We start from the raw sequence: 13,273 nt of genomic DNA on the forward strand, positions 1-13,273 counted from the left end.
CCTGTGGCGCAGCGAGCAAGGGACCCACGTCTGGGCATACCCTCTCTCACAAGGAGAAACAAACTGACAACAAAAGTGATGGGTGGAAGGTTTCGAATGAATCTAAACCACTGGCAATTGCTCTGGGCAACCTTCCACACCACCGTTTTTAGCCCATCTGCGGCATTGCAAAAGGGGACCAGCCATGTGCAAATCAGTCAGCAGCTGCCGCCACCGAAGGTAGCAGCCCAGCCCGAACTGCTAGGCCAGGACCCCTCTGCACAGAAAACCAAACAAACTCAGACATATTTCGGCCTTGTTGGACCTCCTTGGTGAGGTGCAGCCTGGTTCCCTGTGGCGCAGCGAGCAAGGGACCCACGTCTGGGCATACCCTCTCTCACAAGGAGAAACAAACTGACCACAAAAGTGATGGGTGGACGGTTTCGAATGAATCTAAACCACTGGCAATTGCTCAATCGTGAAAAATAGCTGGTAATTGTATTGGAAGTATGTGGCACAGATGATACATACTGCTGTGCTGATCTTGTACCATGTGCTTTGACCTTATGTTTCCCATGAGCCTTCCTATGCCATTCATCCACTTTGTCAAAATGAACAACACTTTGTCAAAATGAACAAGGAGAAGATATTCAATTAATGTGGATGTCCCCAAGGTTTGCAACAGCTTGTGTATAGGTCCCCTGCACATAACCTTACCACAGAAATTGCACTTGACCTCCTCAATCTCCTTTTTGCTGTGTCAGTCCTTTAAGCGAAAATGTTGCCAAGTATCAGCAATGTTTCTTCATGCACATTGCTTCTTTCGTGGTGGTAAAGCTGAAGCCACCCACACCATCTCATCATCACTGCTGGTCGTTGCCATTTTCAAACGCAGAACCGTGAAGAAAACATTCAAACTGTAAAAATACACAACACAAAAAGGGCCCTGACAATTAATATCAAAACACTTTAAAAAAAAATAACATGCCAAAATAACAAAAGATTACAAACTACAAAGCAAAGACAAAGGACAATGGCATAGGAAGAAGAAAGGTAAAAAAGGAATGGACAAATCAAGGTACTGCTTTTAAAAGTTCCTGAAGGCTCTCAAAGAAGTTCACCCAACAAGAGACAAAAAGCAATGAATGAAACAGGAAAGTTGTGGTTGGGAGAGGACTATAACCACGGTTATGCGATATAGCGAACCAGAATGTGTTTTCTGTATGGGTGTGTACGCCCAAGCGCAATGACGTGTTCACGTCTAAATTATTGACCCATCGCCTAAATGAATGAGAAGACTTGTCTGCATGTGGCTGAAGCCATGTCGAGAAAAGGCCAAATCACTTTGAAAGCTGTGTTCATGCGGCTATGTGGCATCATGCCTGTTTTCCACAGCCAATCGGATCACGGGCTACACTCCCCCACCTATTCACTTCAACAAAGGGCTCAATAACACACTGGTGTATATTGATGTGGCCAAGCCCATGCCAAACGGTGAAATCTGTGCATGCGAAATCACCCAGTGGAATGTCGAGCTTCATCGACATGGCTGGCTCTCTTTATGCCTGTAGCACCAACCAATCATATCACTGATTCATTGTGGAGGCAATCATTTAGGTAATGCACAAGATGTCACCCTTACTTCAATGATGAATCTATACTTGGAAAAACAAATTGAACTTTTTTCTCACACCATCTTTATCTTTTCTAATCTGACTCAGAGACAAACATGGAGATGGACCAACAGATTTAATGGTGAAATTGAAAAATCACAGAGTCATGTTAATAAAGTAGTTTCAGCATTCATGAGACACCACAACCAATTTTTGATTTCAAACAACAACATACAGTTCTACATGGCCAGTTTCTGTAGACATGATGGAGTACACCTAACAGATGAACGAAATGCAGTGTTCCTTCATAACATCAAAACAGTACCCGAAATGTGCTAAAATACCACACCCAGTGTACCCCAAAACAGTCCTTTTAAGGACAACTTAACACAAATACAATAAAATAATACCCAAAAACATTTTTTTCAGTATAATCGTGGCTAGGGTTCATTGACTTTTTTTATAGACGCGGTTACAAATTGTTAGGTAAAGGGGGAAGCTCACATTGGGTTTTCTACATATATACATATTTACAAAATTACACAAGATATAATAGCATGGCTGAGAATACACAGGCTAAACACTAGAGTTGGGTCGCTCTTTTTTCTATTGATCTTTCAAAACAGCTTTCTTCTTTTTTTTTCTCCACAGTCTCACAAGTAAGAAAGTCGGAAAACACAGAACCAAAATAAATAAGACTCCAAAATACCTGGTCACTGACCATGGCCTGTGGCGGAATATTTCACCCCAGACATCACTATACCTTTAAAAATAACCTTTAAAAAGAAATAAAGAAATAAAACACAAACACAGATCTATAGCCGATGGCAAGGAACTAGTGATACCTGTGGCTATTTGTAGTCCTGTATAGCTGTGAATATAGCTGCGAATATCGGCACCACGGCCAAATAAAAAAATGTTTTCCTGCCCCCCAAGCCATCACCAAGTTTCCCCTCATCTATGACAGCTTCCCTCACTCCCCAGATGGCCTCCTCATCTCCCCTGCCCTCTGCCTTTCCCCACAACACTTGCTGTTTCTGTGATGCAGTTTGCTTTGAGATGTCGACTATTTGAGGCTTTAGCCGTGGATACAGAAAGCTTTGTGTTGCAAACTTAGTCCCTGGTTCTCCTATAACTCCCAAATGTCACATGGTGTCCTCCAGTAACATTCCCACCTCTAGACTAAAGTCATTTGGAAATATTTTAACCTGCAAATAGCTTTTTAACTACTTTTGATTCCCATTTATCCTCGGCTATAGCCACGCTTATCTATTGCATTCAGAGAAAAACAAGATGGCGGCTGTTTCATTTCTAAAAACACCCAGTTTTGGGGAAATCCCTGAGATGTGGCTATCTATTTTTGAGAAGGGGGTTTAAAAAACTACTGCACAGAATAACCCAAACCAAGCATAGATCGCAAGTCCATGCTTCATGCCCGAAGTTGTTTCGCGCCTGGTCGAAATCCATTCAGAGGTTTAGGCTGTGCACTTTGACAAGAATTGACCTTTTTTGACTATGGGAAAATGAATGGAAAGTAGGCTGTAACTTCTGCTATGTTCTTCTGCTATGTTCTAGGATATGTCAAAGCAATCCTTCTTATTATCTTGCCAGGGCACAATAGGGTGCATGAGTTGGGGACGATCTGTCAAGCAACATTCTCTAAGGCTCCCTCATCTCTCCTGTCTAGCAGAGTTTCTGAACTTCTATAAGGAATTCAGACATGATTCCATGCAGCTTTTGTGAACATTGTATTATTTCTAGGCATGTTTTTGCTCTGGCTGTTTTATGATCTTAACATCATCTATCTGAAGGCCTTGTGGATATATAAACAAATGCATATTTTGTCGAATGTATAAAGCACAAGCAGATGATTCCAAAGATGGGGGGGGGGTCATACAACTTTGGTAATTGTTCATCAAAGGGTTCTTTTTTTGGTGATGATGCCCCTTCGTAAATGTTACTAGTGCCGTTTCTTGATGACACTACATCCATAACATGTAGAGAAAGGGAAGAGAAATGTGGTTAAAAAGAACTCATACAAGGTCAAAAAATGTATTTGGTGGATATGATTGTCGTGGTATCCGCAGAAAAGGTTGCAAGAAAACATTGAATGGAGAAATTGTTGCAGATTTTTTGTGAAGATTTCTCCAATTTGGGGACATTTTTTTTTAAATTCTAGTGGCCTATCCCTGCATTTATACAAAAAATGTTTTGAAAATGTTTCCATTCGATGTTTCAATGTACATCTGAATGCTGTACTTACATTTTCACACAGATTAAACACATATTTCTTTGAGAAGCCTCTGTGTCTTTTACAATACCATAAGGTATTCAAAGGAAGCTGACATCTACGTAAAAAAAAATCAGAATCATTAGCAAATCATTAGTGAATAACAGCAAAAAATAAAAAGAAATTCCTTTTCTGATTCGTCATTGATCTCTAAAGTGTAATTATTTTTCATACTTTGTTCACATTTGTGCTCATTATGAGGTAACACTGAGAACATGTTGATGACTTATTCGTCTTTTTCATTAATGTTGGCCCTCATAACCATTCTTCGACTTGGCGGCCTTTCTTCCATAGTGTTTACTTCCAGATCACTTGTAATGGCACCTTCTCTCCTGCCAGTCCTATTTTTCAACTCACTTTCAAAATGGTTGCCAGCTTCAAAGATTGCTTTGGCTGTGCTCTGAACCATTGTTTTGTGCAGTGAATCTGTCATGCTTAATCCAATAAACTTCAATGGTTTGCACTTGCTCTGGTTTGCCTCTCCATCCACTGTGCTTTTTAACCAGAGCCGGCCATTGACCATACTGTGGGGAAGGGCAGGATCAGAACTGAGATCTGATAACAGGGGAGCCTTGAGTATGGGAGCCTTGAGTTTAGGAATGGTAGACCTATATGGCAGGTCTGGTACATAATCATGGGCTTGCTTCTTTTTCATGTTCGAATTGTCATCCTGTGAAGCTATCTGGTCATCTCTGAGTGGTGTGGTATCTTTGAGTGAGCTAGCCTTATTTGGACGTGCAGTCTTTTTGTTCTCTAGCAATGCTTTTTCTGCCAATCTCATCTTGTGCAAAATGGCCAGTTCCATTTGGGGGAGGTTTTTCACTTTCTTGGCATGTGGCTCGTTGCTCCTATTGATGGCCCCAGGAATAGACAATTTTTCGGAAGCTACTTTGGCCTCATCTTTTATGCCCATTATCTTCTGTAGTTGGGCTTGTTTCACCTCCAAAGGGATTTCCAGTGGGGCAAGTTTCATAGGTCTTTTGACCTCAAATCTCTCGTTGATTTGCATTTCATTGAAGTCAGTGAAGTTGGCTGACTTGTGAAAGAGACCCAAAGCAGATATGGGCTTCTGGCCTGTCTTACTACTATAAATATCTAAACAACTGATATTGGTTTGATTAACAGAATCCTGGCATAGACTTTTATTTAAAGTAACAGGTAGTTTTTGGTTACTAGAATTTGGATGCACTTCATCGACTACAGCAGTCGCACTCTTGAATTTTGAGAGAAGGGATTTTTCTGCTTCTGGAACTTGCTGCAAAAAGAAAAACAATGATTAAAGGAATTGTAACTTTTTGGTTAATCATTCCATAGATTTCACAAGAATCAATTATGGTACGTTTGCATAAAAGAGTATTAGCATGTATACTATACAAACATGCAAATAATATCAACTGCAATAGACCACAAGATGTTTTAGATATGATGTGTTTCTAGTGCCTATTATTTAAAAGTCTATCATGTTTTTCCAGGGTACCATGACATTTTCAAAAGCCTTTATATTTAATTTCTCTACCATGCTATTGCACGAACACCTATGGAATACTTAAATATCCTATAGGATGGCACAATGCATGGCACCAGTTTATTCACACCTGCTTTAAAAACTGAAGGTTAATAGGGAAAAAAGAAAACTGCAAGAGTAGGTCAGAATATCACACCTGTCTGTTGTAAAATGAATAGACCAATATGTTTTGGTCCGCATGTGTGTTCATCCCTCAAGAATCCAAGAGGATGTAGTTGCAACTTGCTTATGATTTGAAACAAATAAGTAAATACATGTATACTTTAGAGTCTCATCACAAGAGAATGACACTTCTCAAACATAGAAGGTAGACATTTCTTTCAGGTTCCATGTAAATCTTCGTTTCTAATAGTCATGCGCATGTTTGATTACTCAAAATGTATGGAATTCTGCCAGAAATTATCCAATTCATGGACACTTTATAATGTCTAGCATTTACATTTTTGAATTTGTATGGACATTTCTGCCAAAAGAGGCTGTCAGTTTAAAATCTGCAAAATGCATTGCGCCATTACCTGGTTATTTTGAATGTGCCTGACCTGTGAAGGGTTAACTGACTGGTGGCTACATCCACCTTTTATGTTTGTTATAATATGAAAAACCTCCAAGCACCAACATTTCTGTAACCAATCGTGCCTTGGAAAAAGCTTCACCAACATTTTATAAACAAACTGTGTGTTTATTCCCTCATATCATCCTTCCTATATCTTGTATGTATGCCTCCCCTCCGTATTGTACCCAATGTCCTGTTTTGTTTTTCCTAGATGCATTGAAGAGGCATCGCCATAAGTTGGTACATTATGCAATGAAAAATAAAATACATACAAAAACTCAAAGAGGTAACTAAACAACATTCATTTTGCAGTTGCTAAATATGAACAATGGTTATTCAGGACTTTTTCATAACCAATACAACGTCTTGGCAAATGATTCAATTGGCTGTGAAAAGGTGAATTTTTGAAAATATAATAGCCTTGTACCTATTTGAAATGTTCTTGTCTCCATTTGTATTAGCAGAACATATTTGTACTAAGCAGCTTTCTACTTAGCATCTGTTAGATGATGTTTCCTAAAGTCTACCTGTGGTAAAACATTAGAAAACTCTCCCGTGGTATACAGGCCCCAACCTCTAATATAAGGTTGTACTACTCAAGGTTCTGGTAGTATGGCAGATCAGCCAGGCTTATTGTATGAGGAGGATGTGAGCTGTAGGTTAGTACAATGAATTTAGTAAGTATGTAGGCCCAAATGAACCCTTACTTGCTTGTAGTTATAGTAAAATAGTAATTTATTTTATGTACAAAATGTTAAAGTTATATTACGGTAAGTAAGTACTATTTTAAACTGATAAACAAAATAGAAAACCAATGTAATACTTCAGGTGAGTAAACCACAAGTTAAGAATTATACAGTTAATTGAACATTGTCAAAGGTAAGTGAAATTACTTGTTACAGCCACTCAGAACATGATCTGTTGTAGGAATAAAAAGGTTAAGCTACACCAACAATAGCAGGTCAGTACTTTAAAATACTTGTATTACTTTTCAGAGGCCTTAAGGCTTCAGCTTTCCATCCCTTATCTAGGTGTGAGTTCTTCAAAGTCAGATTGGAGGTAAAGCGGATAAGGCACAGATGCAGGAAAGGCAACGTTTCAGAGGATTCTGCAATTATAAGTAAGTAGAGGCCTTTCTTTTGTTAGTCACAAAAAGCTTTCAGAGACCTTGGGAAAGGTTCCCTATGCACACACAGGCTTGGGTTAACGGTATGGGTGAACACCCAAACACTGGAATCAGCACTCCAGCAACAAAGGAGCAACAGAATGAATCAAGTGTTACGCTCATCTGGTATCCACGGGGATGCCACTCAGCGCGGTTGGTTGCTGGTATCTTCTTTCCAGTGTTTTCCAGATATGGTCTGTGGGGAAGGTTCCGCCTGAATATACAGGAGGGCTGTATTCAAGGCTGGCCGACTGAGGTAAATATCCTCCCATCACCCGGTGTGACTTCGGCCCCACTGGCCCTCTCCTCACCTTGTTGTGGAATTAGGCATGCTCTCCGTCCTGCCTTCTTGGCAGGGGTGTGTTGTCTTTCGTGGGCGAGTGCGGCAAAGTTACTTCACTGGTGCAGGCCCGTTTGGTGTCTTTCAGGTAGGTCTTATTGCAGTTTTTTCGTCTTGTGTTGTTATTCTTGCATGCCTTTCTTTGTTTAATAATGTCTCCTTTCTCCCTTAGGTGTGCGGAGCTTTAGCGTGGCGAACTGGCTGAGTTGGGCCTTGCCGGTAAATGATGGCGTGATGTGCGCTATGATGCGGTAAGTAAGCGCTATGCGCTGCACTGCATTGTCTTGCCTTTGCTAACCTGTTTTCTTCTTTCCTTGCAGGTCGCAGTGTTTCCCCAGCGTGTGTGAAATTCTGGAGCAATGCCGGCCGGAAGGCGACCAGCCAGGTAAGCCTTTTGAGCAGTATGTGGTTTTGCAATGTCTAAACTGTCTTCCTTAATGTTGTCTTTTCCCTTCCTCTTTCAGGTCTTTCGGTCCGGGAGGAATGCGGATCAAAAGGGAGCTGTTCACTGGAGCTGCAGCAGATAAAAGATGGAGATGGCAGGTAAGATGCTGCTAACAATGTTCCTTTTGTCTCCTTGCAGGTTTGCTTGTTTGAGGCTCGTGGGTATCGCTGGACACGGTGAGCGTCACGTTGCAGACTGCAAAGTAAAGCAAAGCTTGTTTTCTTGTTCGGGTGTGGTTTAAATAGCATCAACAAAGTAGTCCAGGTAAAGTAGTCCCTAGGCCACCACACCCAAAACACTATACCGCATAGCTTGGTTCCTAGGAGCCAAGCTATGTGGATGCCTCCATGTTGGCTGAAAGCCCCAAATGAAAAAAGTAGCCCCCTGTACACATGTTCTTCATGGTGTATGATATGTATGAGCCTGGTGCAGTTGGCGCCAGGAATGGCCCCAAGAAAGCCTTGAAAGTGGATGCCAGGCCTTCAAGGCCTTATTAGAAACCTGAGCCCTGATCCCACCTGGCCAATGGGCTTGCCACTGGGGGTCTGGGATGAGGGTTGTGACATGAAGGTATGTACTACCATGATTCGCACAGTACCTGAGTAGTGATGAAGAAGATGCAGCTGGATTCTTGCACAGTGCAGCAGCGGTGGATCCTGTCTCCTGTTCCTGGGTTGTGTTGACAAAAGGATGGGCTCTAGAAGGGATGTCAAATCAGCAGTTGAGAGAAAGTACTCCCAGCAAAGGATTCTTCATGCTCCACCGTTGGTCTGCAGTGTTGGAACCTTTTCACATATTCCAATGTGTAATCATCCTCATCCAAATGATTTACTTCATTTGCTCAGTCCTGTACTCTCGTGAGGGGACTTTGAAAAATGGGATCTTGCCTCTGGAGGTCTGGAAGGAGTCCACCAAAGTTTCAAGAAAGTTTGTTCACAGAGAGACAATGCACTACCGCCTCCCTGGCTATGATTCAAATACATTATGTTGATCTTGTTATGGATCTTGTGGCGTTTCTACATCTAAAAGACTCTGATCTGATTGTTGCTCGTGACTTTAACTATAAGTGCAATGACCCTTCGGATAAAGTTGGAGCTAAACTTATCACTGCAATGGAGGATCTTTCTCTGCTGCAGTTTGTTAGTGAGCCGTCTCATATCTTGGGTAATCGGCTTGATTTAGTATTTGCCAAACATGATTCTCTGACGGTGTCTACCCCTTTACGCATCACCTGCTCTGATCACTTTGTCATACCTTTTGTAGTTGATTATTCGGACCTCCCTTCAGTCTTTGATAAACTGAGGATCAAGAAGAGCAACTGACAAACGGTTGACACTTCTTTGATTGCATGAAGAAACCTACCCTCGACCCTGACTTCCACAACAACTACCGCCCAATCACCACAGTGCCATTTCTGCTAAAAATCCTCGACAAAGCCGCATATCTCCAGATTCAGTCATATCTGGAAACCCACACCATCCTTGGAAAAAGACAATCTGGTTTCCGTCCCTGCCACGGTACCGACACTCCCCTACTTGACCTTAGAAACCAACTACTCGAATCCATGGACAAAGGTAAATAGTCACTCCTCCTACTCCTTGACCTCTCAGCAGCCTTTGACCTGGTCAGCCACAAGACTCTCTGCAAACATCTTACAGACACTGCTCACTTCTCTCAAGAAGCCACCACTTGGATCACCTCCTTTTTAGAGGGCCAAAAAATTAGGGTTTTCTCTGACCAAGCCGCAGCCTCCCTTTCTCCCATTGACTGTGGTGTCCCTCTAGGATCCTGCAAGTCCCCTACCTTGTATAACCTATTCACCCTCCCCCTCTTCTGTGACTTAGAAGACTTCAACATAGCTTTCACAAACTATGCTGAAGATACACAAATTCTCATCCCTTTAACAGGTGACTATGAGCAGGACCTCGGCAATCTCCAAAAGATATACGCACGCATCCAAGCTTGGATGGCTGTCAACCGCCTGTGTCTAGACGGAGATAAAACTGAGATCCTACTAGTAGGCCCCAAGGAATCCTTACAAAAACTGGATAACAGATATAACTCCTTCACCATTGGAAACACCATCATCACAACCTCCTCTGCAGTGAAAACTCTGGGTGCCTACTTTGATGCCACCTTATCCATAGACAGACAAGTCATTGCAATATCCTGAGCGGCAGCTCTGACTAAAAAAATCATAAATGCCGTGAAACCCTACATATTACCAAGTAACTGCCTCAATATTGCAAGAGCCACCGTCGGAGCTAAGCTCAACTATTGAAACATCTTACTCTTAGGCACCTCCACCACCATCATCAACAGACTCCAAACTACACAAAACAATGCCCTTAGAGCTGCCCTCAGCATCCCTAAGAGAGAGCACATCTCTCAGGCACGGAAAGACACCCACTGGCTCCCCATCAAGGAACGCATAACATTCAAAGCACTTGCCATCAACAATAAATGCCTCACTCAGACGGCACCAGCATACCTATCAGAAAGAATACAACAAGTTCCAGCCCACAGACCAAAACGTGCCCAATACACGCACCTTCTTGCAGTCCCAACCTTCAACAGAGCCAAAGCAGGTGGCACCAGTTTTGAAGTATTAGTTCCTAAAGCTTGGAACAAACTCCTCTTGAATCTCAGAAAAGAAGAATCCACTACAGTATTTAGAAAAGCACTAAAAACCAAACTTTTCAATTAGACTGTCTTCTCTGTGCTCGTTGTGCTTAGCTAGGACACTGTTTTCCAATGTAACCAAGGAACACTGCTCTGCTTGTACACTGCTATACGGTCTCACTGACTACTCTGTAACATGTCTAACCTACCTGTAAGTAAACATTCTGTAACAGCGCCACAATGCCCTTGGGCCGTTGGATGCTTTATAAATACAAAATAAATAAATAAAATATTAATACCAGCTGCAATGGTGTACCCTTTTTAGAGTTTGGTGCCCTATCTAAGAATGTTATCACCATGGCTGATCTACTTGCTCCCCATGTAGAATGCCAGGCCTGCAGCCCATCTGAGCCGTGGTTCAATGAGGAGCTTAAGACTCTTCGCCTTAAAAGTAGGCAAGCAGAACGTAAATGGCGCTCCTCCCTCCTTGTTGGTGACCGGACAGCATTTTGCGCTATTACCTCTTTATATCATTTGGCTATCAAGCAAGCCAAACAAAAACATACTTTTCAAATTGAAAATCCCATTGCAAGGCTGAAAGAGCTTTTCAGGGTGGTCTGCTCTTTGTCGGCCAGAGAATCCTCTGATGATTGTATACCTCCTTCTTAAGTACGATGTGATTCCCTGGTGGAATTGTTCATTTGTAAAATTGATAATCTCCGGGATCTTATCTCGTCAAATCGTAATCATTTGGCAGTTGGGTTTGGTCCCCCCTCTGGTTTATCTCTGGGGAATATGCCATCCACTGCTGTTCTGTGGGATTCTTTTATGCTATATGCTATCTATCTATCTATCTATCTATCTATCTATCTATCTATCTATCTATCTATCTATCTATCTATCTGTGCTCTTGTATTGCGCCACTAACCCTGAGGCCTCAGGGCGCACACAGGAGAGAAAGAAACAGACAACGAAGAACATAGAGTATAACAAAGGACAACAAGGATGGTAGGAACAAGACGGACTCTACCAAAATCAGGAGTCATGGGATGTTATGAAGCAGACACGATAAGAGTAGTGTCAATTGAAAAGGGTAAGGAGGCCTTACCCATGGCCTAGATCAAACAAGAAGGTTTACAGCTGCATATCTTACCACAGCATTTGCAAGAATGAAATTTGCTACTACTTCTGATGCCTTTCCGCTGTCTGTGATGAAAGATATTTTTCCTTTCATTCTGTCCCATATTACCTCTGCAGTAAATTACTCCTGTTCAATCGGGATTATTCTTTTTTTTCTTAAATGCGCTACTGTAATTCCCTTTCTAAATAAACCAGCTCTGGATCTTTTAGTTCCTGCCAACTTCTGCCCCATTTCTCTTCTGCCTTTTTGCATAAATGTTCTTGAATCCCGGGTGTCTCCACTATTGGTGTGGTTCTGTGAGTCTATGTCCATGCTTGATGCTTTTCAGTCGGGTTTCAAACCGGGCTAGGGTACCGAGACTGTTCTGGTCTCGGTGCTTGATGACTTTACTCTTCTTGCTGATCAGGGCGGAGTGGCGGCATTGATCCTGTTGGATTTTTCAAACCACATTTGATACTGTTGACCACTCCATCCTGATCAGCCGTTTGTCAACTGCTGGTATATCGGGTTCAGTTCTCTCATGGTTCCACTATTTCCTTTCCGACCTCTCTCAGCGGTTGTTGCTCCAACCCTTTCTCTCTGTGGTCTCTGCTCTGATGTGTGGGGTCCCTCACGGACCGGCCTTGTCTCCAACACTTTTTAATATCTATATTCAGCTGCTGATCGCTCTGATCCGTGCCCACGGCTTTAGATGCTACTCATCTGCTGATGATACTCAGATTCTGGTTCGGCTGGATCTTCTTCATCCAGCCCATGCCACCCTGCTGCAAGATTGCTTAGCGGCCGTGGGATGCTGAATAAGCATAAATTGGCTGAAATTCAATGGAGACAAGACCGAGGTGCACCCCAAGGGGCAGCACCAAATGCCCTTGCCGGCTTCAGGGGTTGATACTCTCTGCTGGCCATCACCATCCCTTGTATGGGGGCCAGGCCCTATGGAGTCCGAAGCTGCCAGTCGGCATTGCCCCTCTGTAGAAGTAGCCATTTAATTTGTTGTTGCTACAAGGTAGGGGAGGTGTTCTTCACCCCCCGCATCATTGCCGGATTGTACGGGGTCCCAGCATGCTTTTATAATCGCGGATCAAGTGAAGGGGCACTCTGCACATCCACTTTGTGTGCCCACCATCTTGGAATCTCCTGATTCTGTTTTTGAAGGATGTAGCAATTATGATTGTTTCATGGCACATGCATGCTACTTGTCCAGGCATGGATTTCTTTTGTTGGGACTGCCCAGTGTATGCAGCATGGACCAACTTATCAGTTGCTTGTTGCTACCAGGGTGCTAATTGTACATGTGGTTGTGTACTCATAGGTTATCTTTTTATTTACCTTGAATGGGTGGATGGTGCACACATTTTCATCTTGTAGTTAGATTATTGTTGTAGAGTAGTGAAGAGGCATGTTACCAATTGCTATGGACATGCATGGTGATTTGGACATGCCATTTGTTATGACCTTCTGGACCGACATGGCCAAGGTAGCGCCCTGGCTCTGTGGAAAGCATGATGTAACTATCAAATGGATGCTCAGAACCAGTAAAAGCATTACAATAATGCCATCAGCTGCATTGCATCTATGCCTCTCCTCATCTGATGTTTTA

At 42.5% G+C, this 13,273-nt stretch overlaps 1 protein-coding gene across 2 annotated transcripts in view; it reads right to left on the reverse strand.

Annotated features, from left to right (window-relative positions):
• Nucleotides 1–1,709: 1,709 nt before the first annotated feature.
• Nucleotides 1,710–13,273, reverse strand: part of LOC138497940 (uncharacterized) — a 195,580-nt gene continuing 184,016 nt past the window's right edge. For both annotated transcript variants that reach the window (XM_069621678.1, XM_069621677.1), the window contains one exon: nucleotides 1,710–5,137. In XM_069621678.1, the coding sequence (XP_069477779.1) occupies nucleotides 4,109–5,137 (1,029 nt within the window). In that variant the 3' untranslated portion in view covers nucleotides 1,710–4,108. The remainder of the gene's footprint in view (nucleotides 5,138–13,273) is intronic.

The sequence above is a fragment of the Ambystoma mexicanum genome, chromosome 5q, assembly GCF_040938575.1.
Source record: "Ambystoma mexicanum isolate Mex_15411 chromosome 5q, UKY_AmexF1_1, whole genome shotgun sequence".
In the NCBI taxonomy this organism is placed as follows: domain Eukaryota; kingdom Metazoa; phylum Chordata; class Amphibia; order Caudata; family Ambystomatidae; genus Ambystoma; species Ambystoma mexicanum.